This window comes from Branchiostoma floridae, chromosome 10 (assembly GCF_000003815.2).
Source record: "Branchiostoma floridae strain S238N-H82 chromosome 10, Bfl_VNyyK, whole genome shotgun sequence".
Classification (NCBI taxonomy): Eukaryota; Metazoa; Chordata; class Leptocardii; order Amphioxiformes; family Branchiostomatidae; genus Branchiostoma; species Branchiostoma floridae.
Window position 1 is genome coordinate 15,833,834 of NC_049988.1, and position 24,025 is coordinate 15,857,858.

Sequence of the window (24,025 nt, forward strand, 5' to 3'; positions counted from 1 at the left end):
AGAAAGATTTTCATTTATACACATTTATGTCTTCAGTTGCATTGCCAGTCACTGAAGAAAGATAGTGGATGCTATCTAAAACATTTGACTTTTAAGAGAATTTATCCACTGGCAGTTACTTGCTTTCTTTTGTACTATGTAATGTTCCACCTGAATGACTGATCTTAATCGACGTAACAGGAAGTAAGGTATTCATGTTCTCACCATTTGTGCCACTTCCTTGTCGCTTGTTGCAGCCGCCCTGCGATGTCTGGCAGCGCGGGAGGAGTCCAGAGCGTACAGAGCCTCTGCTGTTTGTGCTGCCGACGCTGACTCAGTCTGAGGAAACAAGGTTGAAGAATACATTAAAAAAAGGTCTATCAGGAAAAATGTATTTTTTTGTATTTGTATTTTGTTGAATCCTTACTTTCAATATTATAATAAAACAACATTAATGACAAATCTTTGACTTTGATGCCAAATTCTACTCAGCACAGAAATTGATATGATTTTCCCACTGTGACATTAGTTTGGTTCACTGCGTGCTTGTTTGGTTGACACTGTTAGTTTAATTAATATACAACTTGTTACCAAGTGATCAAAGCTGTGAAATATACAGATTTAATTGCTAATAACATAAAAAATATGCTACTTTGGTATAAGTTTGGGACTTACAAACTATTTCCCGTCTAATTAAGTAGACCAAATGAGCTGCACAACAATCATACCCATAATGTATATGTAGTTGCATAATTCTTTCATTGACTTACAGAGACTCCTTTGGGGTTGACGTCCCCGTTGACGGTACAGCGCCCGTTGCCCTGGGTTACGTTGACAGCGAGCAGGTACAGCAGATCCTCCCCGGTGCGGGTGTGGACCGGCCACTGGATCTTCAGCTTGGAGCTGCTGATGTCACTCGGACCCACGTTACGGATCTGGGAGGGGAAAAATTACATATTTGATTAAATCAATGCCAAAACAGAGATCTTTTCGAAACAATAAAGAAAGTAAACTAATAAGAAATAGCCAGGATACTCATAATCAACAACAAATTGCATGATTTTTGGCCTCTTATAATAACAATGTAACTATTGTGGAAAAGACTAAACTTTACGTAACCAACACCAAGTGAACAAGGCTGACGGAGTCGGCTGAAAATTTGGGGTATGTCCCAATTTAACTTGGTGTTGGTTAACGTAAAGTTTAGTCTTTTCCACAATGTCATTTACCAACACAGATGAACTTTCATGCTAACAATGTAACTATATTTAAAACTACAATAAGAGAGCTGAAAATTTGATGCACTTATACAAAAGTTTAAATTTACATTTGCACTGTACTGTTATAAACTGTTGATACACTAAACTGTTGATGCCTACATGTACAGTAGCTTCAGGCAGCACTATTATCAAGCTTTATGTTTCCCTACAGTTTGTTTCCTTCGAACTGGCTATATCTCATTACATCATTCAGTCTAGAACTTATTCTGTATAGTGTCTAAAGTGAAGAATAGATCTAATTACCTCATATCTGTGTGTGACCTCAGGCCCGATGTCCCTCTCGTGAGTGATTTCATCATTCTCTCTTTCCATCTTCATAAACACCACCTGTTCTGGCAGGGACACTCTGAGGAGGGAGGGGGGCAAACAAACAGGGAATTCAGTATTGTTACATCAACAATAACTTAAAGTGCAGATAGACTTATAACATTGCTTCTGTTTTTACAAAGTTTCGTTTTCTCAAGCAACAAAATTTCATTCATTCAACAACACTTGAAATTTAGATTTGAAACTTTGAGTAAATTGGACAACAAAAATCTCACCATACCTATATCTTTAAAGTAAAGTACAAAATGTATGCTTTTATACTGAGGGTCCTTTCACTTTATACCACTTTATACCAAAGAATTATTATGGTTAACAAAGAAATTAAAGATAATTTGAGACTAAGTTAAATTAAGTGCAGACTTACCCTCTGACAGAAAGGCTAGCATTGACCTTAACAGGCACAGGGAAGGTGATGTGGTTGTCTCCCTCGTTTCCTGCTTCCTCTGTGTTCGTGCTGTAAACAAACAAAATGAAGTCTTGTTAACTTCTTGCTTTATAAATTTTTAAAGCCTAGAAATTCTTCACTTAAACACTTCATTGCACATTTCATTGGAACAAAAATCAAATATTTTCATCCCTAATTTCCTATGATGAAAGATTAGGTGTTACTGTGCTATCGTTAAGGAACAAAACAGTTTATTCTTCCCACTTTTTATTTACCTATGATAACCTTCTCAGAACAAAGTTTGTCTTCTCTGACAAAAATTTGTCCGTGACCTCTCACCTGTTGACACTGAACGCGAAGTTCAGTGAATTGCTGTCACCAGTCAGCTGCACAGTGGACAGCCGAAGCCCGAGCTGTGTGCGACGCGCTGTGAAAGGGTTACCAAGGTCACAGACCAGCAGCCTCTGGTCCTCCTCCTGAAGGTTACAGGTGATGATGGCACCCTGGGAACAAGATGGTGTTCAGTTAGCAATGCCCCCTTGTGAAAAGTATGTAACTGCAGTCAATAAGTGACCCACATCTGTTCATGTGCTCACCATAAGATCCAACGAGTGCCACTACAAAAGCACAAGACAAAATGCAACCAGCTTTTTGGGTCAAATTTCTATGATTCTACATGTATGTGGGCCACATACAAGAAGAGCTTTCTTGCAACTAGAACAAATACTGCAGTTACCTTTATGAAGGTTAGACATCCAGGTAATCTGTTCAACTGGGTAAAGATAGGATATTTACTTTCAGATGTTTCGATTGCCATCTATCACACTTCTAGCGCCACTACTAATAACATTTATGGATGTCATTCAAAATGTCCAGAAGTAAACATCCGACTTTTATCCATTTTCAGAGACTGAATTGCTTTTAGACAAAATACTGTAAGTAACAGCAAGTTTTCCAAAGGATATTCCTAAGGGCAGATGGTTTGCTCTCACCCCTCGAGGATTTCCTGTCCCGACAAAGTCCACCCCCTCGGGCAGCATGACGGACAGCAGGGCTTCGTACGCGCCCTCCCCAGCATTCTCCACCACAACGTCCATCAGCAGCTGTTTGTCACTTCCAACAACGATCTCCGTCCCTTGCCTGGTAAAGGGAACAAAAACAAGATAAAAATGAAGCAAGTTCTAGACTTATAATTCTAAAATCTTCTATATTCGTAAATTTACTGTAATCCTTTTGGCAAAACAACAAGCAAGTACCCACAGTGTCTTTCAGATGTTTGATCATGTGAATGCTGCATCAGAATTTTGTTGGTTGCATTCTGCAGTAACCCAGTGTGCACTTCCACTTCTAGCTGATAGGTGGCTCTTTTGTGCAACTACCACAATTTTACATTCTTCCAAAGTCTGTATGCAAGCAAGCAAATACCAACAGTTTCTTTCAGATATTTGGTCAATGTTGCATAAGAATTTCGTCGGTTGCATCATACTATCTCTCGTATATGCCAACACAATAACACAACAACCTAATATGATACATTCCCTGAAAGAGCTAGATGAAATCTGGTATTTTACGCCAAAGGGTGGTTATACCGGCTATATACATTTTGTACAGTCATGTAGATATAGATACTTACATGGAGACGAACACCTTGAGGTCAGGCACACAGATGTCAAACACGCTGCTGATTGTGCCACACGACCCCACATTGTGGTACCAGCTATATATCTAGAGTATTAGATACAGTACTTACATGGAGACGAAGACCTTGAGGTCGGGCACACAGATGTTGTCCGGCCCGCAGTCCTTGAGGATGTTGACCTGTCGGGTGCGTCGGCTGGGCTGATTCATGTTCAGGATGGGCAGGAGCTGGTCGGGCTGCGGGGTCACGGGGTCAGCCATGCTGTACGCAGCCGCCACGGTGATCGGGCTCAGCTTGTCACGGATGTCGTTCTGTAACCATGGAGACAAATGTTTACATATTGCCTCATATAAGATGCACCCGTCAAGCCATGTGTGCCACAAGTTAGAACTGCCCTCTCGCAACTAGAAAAAAAAACTGTATGCTGCTGCCACTGAGATTGGACTCAGCTTGCACGGATGTCATTCTGTAACCATGGACAAAATTGTTTTCATACTGCCGTATATCAGGTATTGCCACATATTGGTAACTTGTAAGGCCTCTGATGTTTTGATGATGATGGATTAGGTTAAAAATCTCTTACAGCCTGTTGGCTGAATTCTGGATTCTTTACAATAATCGTTGTCAAGATAGAATCATTTCCAGAATCTAGTTCATTATCTACTAGTCAATTATATAAACAAATATTGCAATACTGCTTAAGATGTTTGTGTTCATTGATGTTTCACTATTCAAAGATGTTTCTGTATTTGTAGACCTGAAATTGTATTTGTAAACTTACTGATGTTTGCTAATATGCTAATATGACGTTTGTTTATCTAAGTAAAAGAGTGGTCCTCCTTGAAGGAGATAAGAAAGAAGACTGTCGTACCCTATGGAAGGCCTTCTATGTGAGACACATGGAGTCTGGGTCTGCTTTCCTTAAGGTTGGTCTGTGCATTTACACCTTTTTCAATTATCCTGTTAAAATATCCACCAATTGAGCATCTTTGAAAGAGATAAGGAAGAAGACTGTCGTACCCTGAGAAAGGCTTTCTGTGTGAGACACATGGAGTCTGGGTCTGCCTTCCTTAAGGTGGAGGACCAGGTCTGAGACGTCTCCCGTCCGCTGAAGAACACACGCTGTCCGACGGTCTTAAGGGCATCCAGGGTCACCTCGTACTTAAGTTCTGTGGACAGACAGGTTAAGACATTAGAGACTACACACACAGATATATATATTACTCTTTTCACTAACCACCCGATAATAAACAACAAAAAAACACCTCAAATCATCACAGGATTAGAAAATTTTTGACTGATCAAAAACTAGGGAATGACTCCACTACTTCTGACACATGATTCGATGTAATTTCCAAGTTGGAAGTTTCAGTTTAGAACCTGTTTCTAATGATCTCTATCAACAAAGGTAGACTTTCTTCCTATCCTTACATGTATACACAGGTACAATACTATTGAAAGTAGAGTCACACATATATTTCTACTTACCAACTTCATCAGGAACATTAATGCCAGTGTAGGAAGCACAGATGTTAATGTCAAAACTGCAGGGAACAAAAGAACAACAATCCTTTAGATAATGATGACACACAGTAGTGACTGCACTTCCACCTCTAGCAGATAGGTGGCTCTTTTGTACAAGTGCCACAATTTTGTATTCAATCAAAGTCTGGAATACTGTGATGGTCTATACTGTCTGTAATCTGAAGACTGTACAGTTTGTATCTATTTTGTAATCATGTAGTCCTTGAAATATCTATTTTCTGTGCTCTGTATGTCTATTGTGATTATAATCGTAATAAAAAGATTACAAAAAAAAAATACTGCAGGTTGTCAAAACTACATAATACATGTATTAGGCAAGATGGTTTCATGACTCACCAGACCACGGCAGTCCCGTCATCCAGGGTGCAGGTTTTGTTCTCGGTGTCGATAAACTCCGGCTCCACCTGGACAGTCACGTCCGCGTTCACGACCGGGCGGGACTTCAGAACGACAACGGAATCGGCCTCGTACGCACCGATAGCCACATCTGAGGGAAATGATACATGCATGAGGTTAGAAACTTTCCTACAAAGATCCTACAAATCTGACCTTCTCTCAACTTCCCAACCCTGCAAATTTGTTGCCGGAAAGCGAGAGCCATATCTTGAGGACATCAAATTAGATACCATCACCATCCTGAATAAGAGTAAGGGTATGCAAAGTGTTGTGTGATGGCTCAAACCATCAGTAAGCCTATACAGAATTTATGTGTTATGCATCATCCATCATCTTTATCCTTGACAACTTTGGAACATGAAGTAAATGAGTTCTTTGAAACTGTTGGATAGTAGCAAACTGCAATGTATGTGCAAGTTGCCATGCATGCACATTGTTAGCCTGAGTACCATCCTCCGTAGTGACCGCTGGCTCACTACTTGCTCCAACTAATCCTTCAGAAAAACAACTGTACCTGGATATCTGTTGTTATCAACATCCTTTGCTCCAGCCACAGAGAATCCAAAAGCTGACAGGGGCTCTGGAAAGTCTGATGCCTTTATCTCCTGTGACAGAGCGACAAGCATTGTTAGAGCTGGACAACGCGAAAACATACAATGTGTTTCGTTTCACACTTATCTTTATGTACATTTTGTAGTGAGCATACTTCTTAATCATAGTTGTTTGTGAGAAGTTCCAGTCAAGGGAAAAGTATACAAATCAAGAGTCCTTCATAAATTACAATGTGAAAACACACAAAAATGTGTTTTGTTTCACATTTATCTTTATGTAGCGAGCATGCTTATTAATCATGGTTGTTTGTGAGAATTTCCAGTCAAGGGAAATGTACAGAGTAAGTGGTCCTCCATAAATTATAGTGAACATGTGCAAAGTGTACCATAGTTAATGCCAACAAAGTTAATCATAGTTAATACAGCCTGGGTTAGGTTAGGGTACAACTAAACAATGCATTAAAGTACAATGTAGCCTCCATAGCAGGCTCTCTGGGGTCTTATTCCATCTTTTCTTGGCTCATAATACACTTTTGCAGGCCATTTCTTTTTGTACTAGGACGCTTGACTGCCATCCTATTCAGAAGCAATGAAGCATTTAGTTCCTTCTAAAAAATTGTCAAGTCTTTCTGGCTCAAAAGGTGGAAAGAGAGAACTTTTAGAATGTTGTGAAGAGGACCATTGATAGTAATGAAATAATAGGCAAAAGCCATCCTATTCAGAAGCAATGTACCATTAAGTCACCATGGGGTGCTTCTATATCCCTCCAACACTCATCTCTCTCATGAGGCGGCTACTGTACGGTTTGATGCTGGGTTTATAGTTATGGCCATGATTAGGGATTTTATTACCTGTGCTTAGTTAACAGATTCATTTGCCTTTTTTTGTTGTGTGTATTGTTTTTTTCTTGGCCAAATATTGTTTTGCAGCTTTATCTAGTAACAGTATATACATTTATTTTTGCTAATCAGTGGAAATAGAGAAGAAAGTAGAAAAGGACTTTAAAGCTATACCCAAGACAGCATTTGGCCAATCTTGTATGTTCTGATAAGTGCATGCCTATATTAGCTTTAGAATTTACTATCAATGCAATAACTGTAAAGTTTGCAGTTTTTTTCACCTTAGATTTTTCACTAAACCAACCAATAATAAAACAACAAAAAATGCACTGTTGAAACCATACCCTTCTAGTCGAGCCATCCCAGCAAAGCTAATGAGAACATAAAAACTCTGCCCCTCTGCAAATTACCCGTCACCTCTCCCTGATCCGTTTTAGCTCGTACGAATCTAATCGGCATCCCCTCCCATTGGAGCGCAGTAAAGCAACCATCCCCATAAAGATTTATTTCTTCACTTAGATGCGATCTCATCCGATCTTACGCGCGAACATCAAATCCTCACCCCTCGTCTGACCTCCCTCACCTCTTGACACCCAGCATTTTGGAACGATTTCGTTCTGACAACAAACAACACGATGCTAAATTTATAATTTCACTGTTCAGCAAATTTTGGCGGCGAAAATTAATCAAGCACTTGGTAGCACTGCATAAAATTGGCAGTCTGGCCCGGTCTGAGAACTAATCGGTAAACGTTCTACCACGGGTTGGGTTATTGAATTTTCGACCATCCGGTGGGTTTCGAACCTGATTACTCGGCAGATTATAAGTATTCGTTCTCCCAGTTCGGCGCTCGCACATCAAATTTGGAGCCGCGCTGTCCAATTAGTGTTCGAGTTTTCCTCCCGTACGGGGAAATAAAATTTGTAAATATGGAAAATTGGGTCACACCCTGGCTTAAATCAAAGGATGGATTAATTAATGAAACATGGGAGAGAGCGGGTAGGGTCGCATTGAATCAAACCTGATTAAATCCATGTTTTTTACAGTCTAAAATCTTTGTGACTTCTTCTGTGACTTTTCAGGTCTTTAAGTTCTTATTCTTAATCTTACTTTGAAGAAACACATTTTTCCATTTACTCCATAGTTTTTTTTTATTTGTCAATATTTCATTTTGACGGCCATCTATTCTATACTTTCCATCCTAATTTCACATTACGTTTAACTTGCTACTTTTTGCAATCTCAGAGTGGTCCAAGTATAAAATTCTGCTTTCTCTTATTTCCGAGTCAACAATTGGTAACTTTTCAGACTACATAGTCTTTAGGATATTGCATTCATTTTCCTCTCATAGAATACTTGCATACAAGGGACCACAAAGCCAGCCAAACTGAGACAGAACAAGGCATATTGTATCGTGATCGGGCTTACAAAAAATGTTTTACCGGGTGCTTCAACTTTAAGCTTCAACACAGGGTATTTTCATGCCAAGGAAAACATGCCCATCTCCCTGATTACTGAGCACAATAATTATATTTTCTCATCACCAACTGCCCAACATGTGCAGGATTTTCAATTTGTAAAATGGGTGAGAAAATGGAGAACAAATGGGATGGCCAAATCCAGTTTGCATTTATGAATGAACTTACCGACATTCTTCAAATTTCTGCATCATCAAAAATTTTTTCAAATCATTGCGTTTACACAGTTTTACTACATACAAGTCTGACTGCTTTTACAGTAAATCTAAGGTGGTTTCAGTCTACTTTTGAAACCTTCTTAAAGCAGTAGGTATTGTTAGATATAATTGCATGGATGAAGAAATAATGCCTTCTACAGTAAGCATAGATAGAGCCTAAAAGAGGACTGAGCCATTTTAGATTTTGATTCATCGTGCGTAAAATTGGGTGGCATGAAAGAGGATTGTGGTGGTTCTTTCAGTCTTTTCTATAAGCTTCGGACAAAAGCTGAAAAATCCTGTGTGAGAGCATATTCAGGCTCCAAATACCCACCAAGGCTGAAACATGCAACTTGCAGTAGAAAATTGTTAGTTTTTTTAAAGAAAAAATGTTACTTTAGTTGTTTTTTTCACACATGTCAAAAAACGGTCTTTTTGACCCTAATATGACATGCAATTCTCCTTTTTCTGCAATATAACACAATAAAATAAACATAAAAATCTCACAAAATAAATAGAGGGCAATTTTGCCATTGAGTTTACCAAAAGGTGTGGACCTGTAGTAAAAACTACATGTACAAAATCAATAGAGGACCATTGGAAGCATGTATTTGAAATGTAGGTCATGTTATTGGTAAGAGTACTGCATAGAGCAGCCATGCTCTTTTGTATTATATTGATACACCTTCTATGCTCTCATCAACTTCGTTAGATGCTTTGCTCCAGGACAAATACTAATTAGAAGCGAACACAAAGTGGTGTGAGTGGTTTCCATTTGCATGATGGAAGCGTTGCTTGCCCATCTCATTTTCTCCACTACATTGCTCACAACATGCATTCATGGTCTTCCACATCCACTGGGACTTGTGTAAAAATAACAAAAATTTCATCTGTCATCTTCATTAAAACACTAGATGTCTTTCCGAAGCGTCACTGACAAACGACATTTGGATAGTGTCTGAAACGTCTGATCGTTTCTAAATCATATCCAGTTGCTCGTGTAACTGCTTTTTGGCATGTCTTTTGTTTGTTTGTTTGTTTATTCAGTTTGCACATACAAATGATAATAGATACAGAAGAGAATAAAATATAAAACAGGTGCAGGAGGAGGGAAAAAACCTTAACGGTTTATGCTGTGCCCTCCTCCTCTATGCTTATACAAAACGTATGATCAATGAAATCATAATTAACAAAGAAGGAACTAGCACATGTTAGAATAAAGCAAAAGATGTACGATCAGTGAAATCAATAAATAACAAACATAAGTAACTAACACAATCATATGTTATAATAATACAACAAAAGATGTATGATCAGTGAGTCTTACCTGGAAGTCTAGCCTTCATTGACATATACTGGATGTAATTCTTTAAAATGTAATGGTTTCTCGTAATTGACAAAACTCTTGGTAGCAGTGCAACATTAATCCTACATTCAATGCTGCAGTTTCTAAAGTCTTAGGTTTTAACGAGACATGCTTTTATCATCCACTTTGTGAGAGAGTGAGAGAGAGGCCTGACTATTTCGAATTCTATAATGGGCTGAGATGCAGCTCTTTGTGTGTTCATTAGATCAGTTCATCAGAATTGGGTCGAGAGGTTTGTTTTTCTGCATATTGCAGGTGTTCAGAATTACCTGTGGCGCTTCACAATACTTAAATTAAAGGCTGCACCATTTCATTTCTTTGGTCTACAGACATTGCATGATAGAAAAGTACACACAACCAGTTAATCTCACCTGCTGACATTTCGATGTCTGTCAGACAGCATCCTCAGAGCTTTTAACTGGAGTTCTCCATATCGCTGCTTATATATATTTAGCCGATGTAGGTTGCACTTTTGTAGCAAGAACACCATCCCAAAGGTGGATAAATTTGTACACGGTTCATAGCTGGCATTGACAAAAGCGCCACCTACATCGGCTACATATAGCGGCGAGAAGCAGAACTTCAGATAGAAGCTCTGAGGAAGATGCCTTTAGTACTGTAAATGAAAAGTCATGGCTGAAGGGTAAAGGTTAGAGGTTAAATGCTATAGTTCAAAGGTGTTGCCCCCTGACCTGTGATGGCTCCTCCCGGATGCCCTCTGCTGACCCGTGGTAGATGTACACGGCACCCATGTTGTCTCCCTCCCCGGTCTGGTACGGGGCACCCACAGCAATGTCTGTAAACAAACAGCACAAATAAATAAAGTGTGTCGGAAGAAAAATAAACAATATATATATATATAACGCTAGTTCACTTTTATCCGCGGGGTAACCTTTATCCGTTGTTTTGCAAGACAGTGTATTTCGGCACATCAATTCGACGGGTGGTAGTTTGCAAGTCAAATTGCAATGTACTGAAAATTGAAATTTTAAACCAACACCCGTCAACGTGATATCCCCAAATACACTTTTTTTCAAAAGCAACGGATATAGGTTACCCAACGGAAAAAGGTGAACTAGCGTTATATGATGATTAACCGAGATACATGTACATAACCTTTATCCACTTTTATAAGACTGGGAATGGAAGTATATCAAGTCGACAGACTGCAATGTCTTTAATGTTTCAAAACCACCGTGCATCAACTTGATATCCCTAAATATCATATTCTTAAAAAAAATGGATATAGGTTACCCTTTAGATAAAGATGAACAAGCGTTTTACCAATTGATTGATAAGCTACATTATTATAGTACAATGTAATTTAATGCAATACATACCGTTGAAGCCATCTTGGTTGATGTCACCCAAAGCAGCGATGGAAGTACCGAACCTTCCACTGGAGACCTTCCCACTCAGAATAGTGGGTTCACTGAATACAGGCTGGGTAAGCACAAGAAGGAACATTTTACTTTTTTTAGTAAGGAGAGTGTGATGTTAATCTAAAACTTTACTTACAATCAAGATGAAAACTTAACAAAAACCTTCAGTAACATTGATAGACCTCACTCTAGTAGTTGTAAGGTCTTCTCAACAAAGACTGATTCACAATGACCTAACATAGATTGACAAAACCATTAGTGACCAAGTAAAAAAAGCCCATTAGTTAAAGAAATAAATACAATGTACTATAAATGCAGAAATGTTTGCGGTGGTTTTGTGTTCGCGGTTTTCGAGAGGCAGTCTTATAATTACCGTGAACTTAAAACCACCACGAACATTTTTCCATTATAGTATGAGATTGCAGTCTATGGCACTACCAAGAACTTAAAACCACCGCGAACACTTCATTTCCCGCTCCCACGAAAGTAAATCTTAACTTAAATGCATTTACAGTATCTATTTTGGTTTACATCTTGCTACATGTATGTTCAGTAGCTTACACTCGCTGCCTGGTGGTTTCTAAGAACCCAGTTAAGGTCCGTTGACGAAAACAAGCCAGCCGAAGTGTGATGCCTGTTTGCTTAGAGTAAGGACTGAGCCGCTGACAAACAGCCCAAAGGTGCTGCTAAGCAAGGCACTCTCCACTGGTGGATTCAGTTCAGACAATACTACATATTGCATATTGCATAGCTGGTGTATAGCTTTAAGTTGAAAGCACTTCCTGCAACATGCAATGTATTATAGGGCAGTGGCCATCACCTTGTCCATAGCCCTTGGGCCATACAGCTTTGAAAGCACTTCAGCAGGGCGCTAGTCTAATGGTAGTGGTGTATGTTCGACTAGCACCAAGTTCTTTTCTCAATTTTCTTATCAGTTGTATTCAAAAATTCATAGTGATGTCTAATGTTTGGTACAAGGTGTTATACAGCATTAGGCTAAATACAGATAACCTGACACAGCTACTATATGCCAACCATCTCCAGATCCTATCTTTCAAATTTGTCAAATTTGCTATGAGACTTAAATGTCTGTAACCTGCAGTTTAAAGAGAGCTGCTAGGGGGTACTCACCGAGAGTCCAGGCTGTTCCAGATGGTAGACATAGACCCTTCCCAGATCCCACTGGTGTTCCCTGGGGCTGGAGTACATGGGTGCTCCCACGATGATGTCATCAAGTCTGCAGGGACACGGAACACAGCAAGGTCATCATCATTACAAGGTCAAAACATTGTTGAAAACTTTTTTTTTAAAGATTTCAAAATAGCATATACATTAAGTAAAGGTTATCATCTGAAAAATAGTGTTAATGATAAACGAAAAGGCTGCAACAAAAAATATCCATAATTCTAAAGCAATAATTAGACTTGGGAAGAGACAGATATTCCATACAACCCTGTTTTCAGCTTTGGATTTTTGGATTCTAAATCCAACAAATTGAATTCACACGGCCTGATACTGTGCCATTCTTTGACATCATTTGTTCGGAGGTTCAAGTGGTATGGCACTGTTAAATGGCCGACAATTACAACAGGGTTCAACTTTATGACCTTGGAATTATTGCTGCCAAGAGCTCAATCAAAACAGAAATTTCTGGGGCAGCGCAAAGGCAATTGTGTGCCTACTCTTTCAGTTATTGCTAGTTTACAGCCATAAAAATCTCATGTCATTGATATATAACTGACAGTTACAATGGAACCATCAAATTCATTGTTCAATACATCATCCTGAATGGTGTCCTGTTATATGACATTGGCAGCCAAGCACTCCTATAAAAGAATATTGCTAGTGTAACATAGTGGCAATATTGTTAAATTTTCTCAGACCGTGAAAGTTTGGTACCGAGAAGACAAAGGGAATCACAATAACTTTGCCATCATATCTGCTTCCAAACATAGAATCCTGAAGTCATAGGTTTAAATACCTGACAATGAACTTAAGAAAATCAAATCCATTGCTAAGTTAACCAGCCATCGTACTACATGCATTTGTGGCATCCCTTATAACTGAAAACCCATAGCAACTTATTTGTCAGTATTTGGCCGAATTCTGATCTTTTTTATCCAGCTGACATGTCTACCTAGAGACTACAATTACACTCAGATAATCAAATCCATTGCACAGTTAACCAGCCATTGTACTACAAGCATTTGCACCATCCGTTACGTGCCCTTGGCATTACCACTGCCACGTGCTGGACTGAAACAGATTGTCTGGGGCAGCGTAATGGTAATAAATTAGATCAACCATGCAGAACCCGGGTCGTTTATCACCACACGGAGGGCAGCAATACGGCAACAGCAATTCAAACCTAGTATTAACACTCTGACCTTGGCACCTTCCGTAATAAATAAGGGTTTATGGTGGTGCATACCAATACAATAATCTATCAACCTCCAAAATCTTTAATGCAATAAGTTGTTATAAATAGTCATATTCACAAAGTACTTTTCCCTGCATCTTTACTGTGATAAGTTGTCATGAAGGTCAGTTGCAAAGCGAATCCGTGTGTAAGTACATTAATACTACATTTGGGCCAGCTAGTGCACACTGTGAAATTTTATGCTGTGTAATAAACATCCCTAATAAAATGTTGGGGATAACTTCAGCTGGATCCCTCTAGGCCTTGTTCATTCTCATATGTTTTCTGCAAGCTCCCATGCCAAACCAGCTTTATTTCTTTAAATTTTTACTGACAAAGCTTTAAAAATAAGTAATCTGAACTATTTTTCTTTCTTTTTTTCATCAAACATACTTAAGATTAAAAGATTGGAATATCTTCTGATTATATCACTCACTCTCGTCTGGCTTAAAGTTCCCAAATACTAGCTTAGCTTTATTTCTTAGGATGCACACATTTATACCCTCTGCCAGGACAAGCCCTATAGGCTAGTATAACCTCTAACCCAGTGAACTACTCTGACCCTTTTACTGTACTCATCATCTACCTAATGACATCACAATTACGACCTTGGGGACCATCTTTGACCTTCACAAAGACCCCGACATTCGTCACTCCCATTTGATCACCAAAGTACACCCTATACATACCATCCCGCCCAACACGATCAATATTATCTGTCAGCAAATTCTGGTATCCTCCTTTAGTTTTTCTACAAGATGACACAGACACATTAATTTCTGATACTGAAACGACACTGCAAACTGCACATTGTTTTGCTGCTGTATTAACTTAAAATCCTTGGTTTAGAAATTTTACAAAGATAAGAAAACAATAACTTTAAATAAAAAGTATTGTGCCAATCTTCCAACATTTCTTAAAACCCCAAAAGACCATTTTTGATGCACCCTTCAATTCTTAAGTCATTCTCCATTAGAGTAATTGTATGTACAGATTTGGTCCGATCTCTGTCATACTTTGTATGGAAATCAGACACTAAGGACCACTGGCCCTATCCTAACAACAAAGACAAATGACCAGCTTTAACCACAATCCCCTACATTCTCCACCATTTAGACTTGAAAGTACATGCTTTAATGTCTGACATTATGCTTCAATATGTATCAAATACAAACCTTAATTCTTGCATCCATCAGATTCTGATTTAAGATTATTAGACTGATTTTAGTGCCAAACCTCATAGATCATAATGAAAATGATAAAGGTTGAAGTTTGGAAAAAATGACCTGTCATTTCGAATGCTATACTTCACAAGGAGCTACTTGAAACCTTTAGAAATTCTGTTATCTTCTTAAACCTTGTGCAAAGTCTCCCGTCAAGATTTCTTAATTTCGCTCACAGCAGCCGTTAGAACTCGCATAGCGCCATACGGTTATTCAATCAACTCTCTCTCTGCGGAGCTCATGTATGTAAATTCCCATCCCTCGAGTGGCATTAAGGAAAAGCATCAAATTATGACGGATCTGCTGAAACAACCGTCTTGTTCATTAATATTCACAGAACACTTCCATCATTCTAAGCTGTATTAGGATATACAATGTAGCCCCTTTTCCCTTATTTATACCTAAAATATATCATAATTCTATTTGTCATGTCATACTTTGAAAGGTCAGAGAAGATGCCATCTTTACCCACTGTATTTTATCTACAAGCACTTTCCATTTTACATTTACATAGTCTTTGATGTCTCATCATCTTTTTTCTAATGATGATAACAGTATTTGAAACTAGAGTTCGGCGACCTCATACCTCCATGAAAATATAGAGCTTTTGTAAATTTCATGCAAATGAAAAGACATTAACATAATTTATGCATGGTGTTGTTCATCATTGACAATCGTACACATGTCACAATTATAAAATTCCCATTATCAATTATAAAGCGGTTTTGCAATCTTTACATGAATTATGCAAATAAGTTCCTCATTACCATATTTAGTATCTGCTTATATTCCACCTATCATAATTAACATGTGTTACATTTATTGAAGTCCAGTTATTGAAAACAATGGAATTATACAATTTCCTCATTAATTATGCAAATTAAGTCCTCATTTGCATAACATGTATATCATTATGAACATCTTTGCCTAAGGTACCCGCATGCCTAATATGATGCCAATCGGTCAATCCTTTCTGCTGTTATCCTCTTTGGAATGTCTTGACAAAAACGCCCCTGCAGTTCCTAGATTAAATGTTAGGGGGCTGAAACTTGCTCCACTTTGTCATGACACTAAAAGCTATCTACCACCCAAATTTCAAGACCATATCACGTCCAAGACCAGAGATACATAGAAAAAACTGCTATGATTGAATGTTGTCATTAATTATGCAAATTTGCTCCTATTTTGCATAATTAGCATTTCATCTTATACAACATTGTCCAAGGTACCTACATACCAAAAATCATGAAAATCCGTTGTTCCCTTCTTGAGTTATCCTCGTCAGAAGTTTTTGACAAAAATGCCCCTGCTATCCCAAAACTAGACGCTAGGGGGCCCAAACTTATGTCACTTCTTTCTGAGCACAAGAGCTATCTAATACTCAAAAATCGTGACCATAGCATGTTCAGAACACCAAGATAGCAAAACCGGAAGTTGCGCTGCAGTACCAAGGGCAGCCGCTAGGGGGCCCAAAATCTAATCATTTCCAGCTTTCATCACACCCTACCAACACACCAAGTATCAAACCAATCCACCCAGCCGTTCTTGAGTTATCTTGTTTACACACAGACAGACAGACAGACAGACACACAGACAGACAAACGCGGGGTAAAATATAACCTCCATGAAATTTCATGGAGGTAACTATATTAATGACAACCAAAACCAATGACAACCAGCATTCAACAAATGTTAATTGAATATTCTAAGAAACAATGACACTATTCTAATGACATATATACATTGCACCAAACATTTGGATTCAAGAATGTAAGTTGTCAGAAAAACATTCCGATACAGCAGCAATATTTTTTACAGCTGTATCACAATTCAAAAGAGTATGAATAATCTGCCCAAAGGTCAGGTTTCGAGTTTAAAACCGACCGTTCGTATTAAGAAGAACGATCTCAGCCCCGACATAATCAAATCTTGTCGTCCGGTATTAAAACTCACCGTCAGAAATCCTGGATAGAGATGTGATTATGGTGCACTTTGCTGAATGGGAATCAGAAGTATATGCAATTATGGTACTGATTATGCCGGTTTAATGTATGACGGGGGTCTGCAATATCGGTTGATGTAATTTAGCTGACTGCCGGCTCCATAACTTATCCCAACTTTTAACCTGTCTAGAACAAGTTCCAGTACAGAAGCGATTGATAGGGCAAAACTTAAGGCACTATTTCGAGACAGGCCACTTAATATAAAACGTCCTCCAATGCACAATAGCTTCCCTACATATTTTCCCACTTGTATCTTCCATATCTGTATCAGTATCTTTTTGTAGAAATTCAACATTCATGTCATCTATGTTTTTTTCCAAAGAAAGCTGGATAGCTCAACACATACAAAAACAAGAAGATGTGAAAATAAGGTTTAACTGTGTCAAAAAAGGTGCTATCATGATATTCAACACCAAAGTTTTCAACGGATTCTTTGCACTGTCCCCTCTTCATTTGTATGGCAATTTTGGGTGACTGCCATCCTTCCAATGTGGTTGTACCAACAAGTTATTTTTAAGTCATACTTGCCTGTATTGGCTAAGACAGTTTACACAACAGTTTTGCACAAATTGTTAGTACTGTCCCCTCCTCATTTCTTTCTACATGACCAACTTGGGTGTCTGCCATCCTTCCAATGTGATGGTACCAACAAGTTATTAGTCATGCTTGCCCGTGTTGGCTGAGACAGTTTGCCCACAGTTCCCACACCTCCCTGCAAGCTTCCGCCCTGTATAAGCTTCTTCCTGGAGCTACAGGCAGCTGGCATCCTGTTCGGATGTACTTCATTTTTACAATATTTGTTCACAGGAACCCCTATTTATTGGAATGCAGCCAGTGTGCATCATAGTTAGGTACTAGCTGTGTTTGTATTGAGTCATTTTTGGGTTAGTCTAGACATAGATATCCAAGTAAATCCTCAATCAACATTTTTTCATAGTTAAAACAGACACTGATGAACTGTTCGTAAAGCATTGTCAATAGTTATGATTTTGTATTTGCCTTTGGATCTGCATTGTAATCAGCAGGATTATGATGGTTAATTTTGTTTCGTTTTGTTTTGTTTTATGTGACATTTATTTGCTAACAGCACACAGAAATACATGCATCTGATAAACTATAATCATGACATTACTTACCCATCTCCGTTGACATCTTGCACCACCAGAGAGTAACCGAAGTAGGAGCCCATCTAACAATAAAAAAGAAGACTTTTGGTGAAAATGTTTATATTGATGTGAAAATCACACAGGCACATCAATTGTTAAGTAGATCTATGCTAAATGTGTGATAATTAATATTCTGTGTCTATATAAAACTTCTTCTTCAGAGAACTGGTAGATTAAAGGACTTTCCTTACCTGTTCTCCGATGAGTGCAGTTTTCTCAGGCATAGCCTGCAGCACAGCAAGGTTACTGTCGTAGATGGCCACCTGAAATGGAAGCAAAAACTGGGTCAAACTTCTAGTTGTCTACTTAACTATACTGCTATTTTGCAATGCTAATAATAAAGACTAGTAATAAACTGACATTTTTACAAAAATTCCCCTCATTTTGGTCATAAAATTGGGTTTATTTCACAAATAGGTGAGGTTTATCTAAAAATGATGAACCGCCTGTAATGTAACAAAAAGTAGGTCAAACTTTTTAATTTTCTACTAAAATATAGTGCTAGACAGTAGTAATATACTGACATTCATGCAAGGGGGTTCCTCATTTTCATTTTAAAATTGTGTTAATTACACATATAGATGAGGTTTATGCAAAAATGGTAGTTTTACCATTTGGTTTTATGTATTTATAACTCCCTGGTGCTATAAAAATCTACATGTTTTATACCAGCAGAAAAATCAAGAACGACATTTCCACATTCCCCCACACAGGGGGTAATCAAAGATAAGGGACTTTGCGAGTTTTAATATCCCCGTCGAGTAACGCAAGTAATCCGCTGGGAGATACCAAATTGGCCCCGAGCGCTCCTACATGCATACCACAGCACTATTCACTAATTACCACCTAATTAGATAACAACGTGGTATATGTGAGATGATGATATGACAAGGGAGGAAAACAGAAGGTAAAAGAATATGTCTAAAAGTAATCTAACGTATAATTTCATGTGTACACATTTGTCATATCTTATACATGTGAATAAATTTGTTTGGTTGGATTAAGAATGCAAAATTTGGGTAAAGAGATCAAGATAGTCAATTACAATTATGCATCAGAAATATCATTATCACATTTGGAGAATTCTACTTTTAACAATTCATCTTAAAACAAATCTGGACAAAGACAAAGCTTAATGATTGGGGTATGAACATGTGTATATTGATTTTTTTAATGTCCTAATAGAGTTATCTGGCTTGTTAGTTTTACAATATCAAAAATATAACTGGTAAGGAAATGACTGACAGTCATCAGTAGAGTACAATGAATACTGAAGTTGTACATGATCCATCCCACTAACTCTTGCTTTTCTTACATCACTTTGGTATAACACATTTATTATCATTGACTACAAAAATATTTTAACAACATATTTTCTAACCAGTTATGGCTCAAGTATGTAATCAAAAATTCATAACTCATTTTTATATGTAAATGAGAACTGAGCTTCAATTTCAAGGCTCGTTATTTCTACAGCCACTCAGAGCACAGATATGCCGGTCTATATTCATAAACGTTCATGATTAATATATACATTAGTCCCCAAACTAACCACTTGTTGGGAGGAGAATTATGGCTTTAGTGCACCCTACGTACTCAATTTGGCAAATGAAGATTGATTACTTCCGTTATTTAAAATTACGTCATTTTTTTGCAGACTGACTGAAGCCACACCAATCTTTTTCCTTGGTTCGTTAACATTAAAATGTAAATTAAAAAGAAATTAGGTTGAAAACTTGCGCCTCACTACATGTACATGTATATTCAATCCGTGAAAAGGTGCGTAGCAAGGTACAAGTTTCCCCATGACACTGTTTTCAGTCATGCTTATGTTCTAGGTCAATAGTACTTTTTCTTATATCAAAGAGGTTGACCATGAGTTCTGTAGCTTCGGCTTTCTTGTTTCTGGACTTATCCAAACATATATGACTAGTGGTTGGAAACCTCCTCTCAACAATTTTGGGCAATTCAAGGGTACTTATTAAGACATTCTCTTTTTCACGTCATTTTTCCTTTAAAAGTTGCTGCTGCATGGGCTCAAAACAGCTCTTTTTCTTACATCAAATCTTATGATTATTGTCTGTCCAGTCTGTGATTGTTCCTTTTCCATATAGATCGTTGTCCCTATTATTCTGGCTGGGTTGTACTGCATGTGTGACCCAAATATCGACAAAGAAAGACCCCCTTCTACACTCCAGCGATCCCAACACATCAGGCTAGATTATTCCTTGTCTCCCTACATCGACCTCTGACCTGACAATTATGATTTGATGACCGATCAATAGAGAGAGGATGGTTTGAAGGAATCTAACATGGATGACCATTACCTGAGAAATGCTGATCACCATGATCAAAGAAATGCTTCATCATTTCTGTCAATTATTTAAAAACGATCCAATAGTTGGGGAAGTCAGAGACAAAAAGGGTGTGATTAAACAATGATTTTCATTAAGATCCAGGCAGGTCTATCTAGTTTAGAGTGTCTGACATAATCTTTTCCTTGAATGTAAATTTGACACTCTACACTGCCTTTCTCGTCAACTTTACGAGACAATAAAAGGAAAGGCAGATGAATGTCATTGACAAGCATACTCCAATATTGTGTAAGCACAATATCACACTGTCGTAAAAAAGAGACAGTATTCTATAAGTTCCATATTAGGAGACAAATTCTTAACCTATTGTACCTAGTAGACTTAGAAAGGCGATATCAAAAATTCTTCTTATTCATTGGACACAGCACTTTGAGGTTTAGCACTGCATTCACCAAGATTTAAAGCAGTTCCCAACATTACAATGTTTGACAAATTCTTCCATAAAACTGCAAAATTGCTGCACTTTACAGCTTCCCTCAACGACATAACATCCCTTCACAGTCATTTATGGGGCTAAGTTGTCAGGCATGTTCGCACATTCAGTGTGTCCGATCCAATTTCTTGGAACTTTCACTCGCTGTATGATTCAAACCGTGGCATTGCAAATGGAATTTTATGGCCGGACAGATCTGAAGTAAATTGGATTTGGCCCCCCCAGTGACAAGAGTAGTGCGGATCATTACCCAAATGCTTGAATTATGTATAAAAAGTCCTGAATCAGTGATTTTTATATAAACAAATCATTTTATATGAGAGGAACGTGATTCCGAAATTAGACATTCAAATTGACAAGTAATATGAACTGCATAAAATATAATATATAATGGAAAAAAAATTCAACTACAATCCTGGAAGAATTACACAGAAAAAATTGCTAATTTTTTTAAAGATCTTTTAGGTCATCTATCATCGGTAATTTTTCACCTTTTTGTCAACTCTCCAAACCCACTTTCTCCAACACATTTTCTTTCTAGCCTCGGTACCATCCTCCGTAGCGACCGCTGGTTCAATCCTTTTGCTGGCTAACCACTGTGGTTAGCAAGTGAAGGGATTGAACCTGGGTGGTCACTATGGAAGACGGTACTCAGGCTATTGTCTTGCAATTAAATTGTACCTTCACAAGACTCTCACACACATACACACACAAACACAACACAACACACACACACACACACATACACATACACGCACACACACACACATACACACAAACAACCCGTAAGTACATGTACATGTTAAAATAAGATGTGACTGGACTTACATGTCCTTTGAGGTGGTCGGGTGACCCTGGCCCTCTGGGAACGCCCACAACATACTCGGGCACATTGTCACCTGTGAACTCTCCAGACGCAGTGGAGTAACCTGTGAACAACAGAGAAAAATGCCTGTTACTTATGTGAACAAATGTGCTAAACATGTGACAGAACAATTTTTACAAGGCTCTGACAAGACCTGATGATTAAAATCCATCCATCTATTCAAGGAGGTTGAAAAAATTTACCATAGCTGGTCAACCATAGTGAAGTAATATATATATTTATTTTCCACAAAGGGTGAGACAAAAATGTCCCTAATCGGGCTTGTTGATTTTATCCATAAACTTTGGAGAGAGCAAAGTTATCCTAATGAATCTTTAAGAAAATCATATCTCTCACACACAGTGTATGCCATATTGTGCCTCTCTGACTGTCCCCCGCTAATTTTTTCAGCAGGTTTTCAGACAATACAGCAAAGTTATTCTGATTCTAATGAATCTCTTCTCATATCTCTTTCACACACAGCGTATGCCATATTGTGCCTCTCTGATTGCCCCTCGCTAATTTTTTCGGCAGGTTTGCGGACAATAACCTGCACCTGCCCACATGTAGCTTCTAATGATTGTCACTCAGATGAACACATTGTCATGACCATGGACCAATTTACAACATTTTCATCACATCATCCCTACAGGGAAACACTCATTTTTCTTGCAAACAATATTTCACCACTGGGGTTAGAAAAGCTTGTATCACCACAAAGTCCTTTTGTACTGAAATGTGATTGAAAGAACCCTAGTCCGTAGAAAAGCTTCAGTCTCTTAGGGATAGCTTCATACAAATGTTTGTGACAAAAAACGGCTTTGCAATTATTTGAGCACACAATGTTCACTTTCATCCTCGCCGTTGGGAGCGTTCAGCCCCGATTACACGAGATTATTTATAATGTGGTTCGAAATTGCTGCGGAGTAATTGAAATTTAGTGACAAGGAGGGAAGGGGACAGACGGAACGTTTCGGTCTCCAGAGGAAAATTCAGCCGGCCGAGAATGATGTCATCCGTACATTTGACAACGGGGATTTTTTTCAACAATTGCTAAAAAAGGACAAAAGATGGCGATAATTGTTTGGCGCTCTCCCTGGAGGCCCTCTTCGATGTAGCTCACATCATAACTAATGCAAGGGACCACCTGGGCTACAGAACATTATTGTCTGACAAAGAAAATGTTTTTCGCCAATTATTCTGGCTACTGCGGGGCTTACAACAAAACAACAGAGAACAGTACATCCCTTGTGACAACAGTTAAGTGCATTGCTTCAATGGATGATGGAGGCACTACCACACAATATTTTTATCACAATATTTATGAAATTACTGCGTTTCTGGCCTATTTACATAATCTTATTATTGATGGATACAATTTAATGTTTCTATTGACTATCACTAATATCTAAACTAAGAACATTGTTTGCCGACTATTATCAAATTTGGTGTTTTGCAAACTTTGAAAAATGCTCTAATCTCCAGGGGCAGATTGACAGAGATTCTATTTGCCAAAAGAGTGACCTTAGGCAGACCAGGGCAGATTTGGTCACCTCCATAAAAACGATGGACCATGGGATGACTTGTTTTGGGTCATTAGTTTTTGTGGCTTCCATGTTTTTATCCACAGGCTCTTAAGTTATGTCACGGAATTAATGAATTTGTACATAAAAAATGTTCAAACGCGTCAAAGTTTGTAGGATTGAGGTTATCTTTCAAGTTATGACCGGGAATACATTATTTTTCTCATAGGGCTATCTAGATCTACTCTAGCCTGGGTACCATACAGACAGAATAGTCGAGAATTGACTGTATATAGTGTATGATAAAAAGCGGAGAAAGAAGCTACTGCATACAATTTATAATAAACATCTGAGCGAACTACTATCAAGGTGGTACCCAGGCTAGATCTACTCCACTTTCATTCCCAAATTATTTGTTAAGTGGTGTCTTAATATGTTAACAAAATAACACAAAAGACACACAAAAAAAAGAAAAAGAAAAATTCTCATCTATCAAAAATAGAGTATGTGTTAAAGCAGTATATTGTACAGATGTGTCAGATATGTTATAATCAGTGCACTGCTGACACTAATCCTAGGTGTCAGATCAAAGAAGATTTGGTTGTCATCGATGAGAAGGCCTAGGATGAATCAGATAAGATCTCTGAGCCACTC

The 24,025-nt window shown here is 38.2% G+C and overlaps 1 protein-coding gene across 1 annotated transcript in view; it reads right to left on the minus strand.

Annotated features, from left to right (window-relative positions):
* The window catches only part of LOC118424961 (integrin alpha-5-like), a 65,727-nt gene that overhangs the window by 4,384 nt on the left and 37,318 nt on the right, over nt 1-24,025 (minus strand). The window contains exons 8-24 of the mRNA XM_035833770.1: nt 21,812-21,912; nt 18,367-18,438; nt 18,146-18,198; nt 12,496-12,601; nt 11,323-11,425; nt 10,675-10,778; nt 6,066-6,156; nt 5,492-5,642; nt 5,099-5,154; nt 4,631-4,779; nt 3,722-3,921; nt 2,964-3,111; nt 2,311-2,474; nt 1,951-2,040; nt 1,503-1,605; nt 750-914; nt 205-318 (exon numbers count right to left, since the gene is read on the minus strand). Coding sequence (XP_035689663.1) covers nt 205-318; nt 750-914; nt 1,503-1,605; nt 1,951-2,040; nt 2,311-2,474; nt 2,964-3,111; nt 3,722-3,921; nt 4,631-4,779; nt 5,099-5,154; nt 5,492-5,642; nt 6,066-6,156; nt 10,675-10,778; nt 11,323-11,425; nt 12,496-12,601; nt 18,146-18,198; nt 18,367-18,438; nt 21,812-21,912 — 1,970 coding nt within the window. The remainder of the gene's footprint in view (nt 1-204; nt 319-749; nt 915-1,502; nt 1,606-1,950; nt 2,041-2,310; nt 2,475-2,963; nt 3,112-3,721; nt 3,922-4,630; nt 4,780-5,098; nt 5,155-5,491; nt 5,643-6,065; nt 6,157-10,674; nt 10,779-11,322; nt 11,426-12,495; nt 12,602-18,145; nt 18,199-18,366; nt 18,439-21,811; nt 21,913-24,025) is intronic.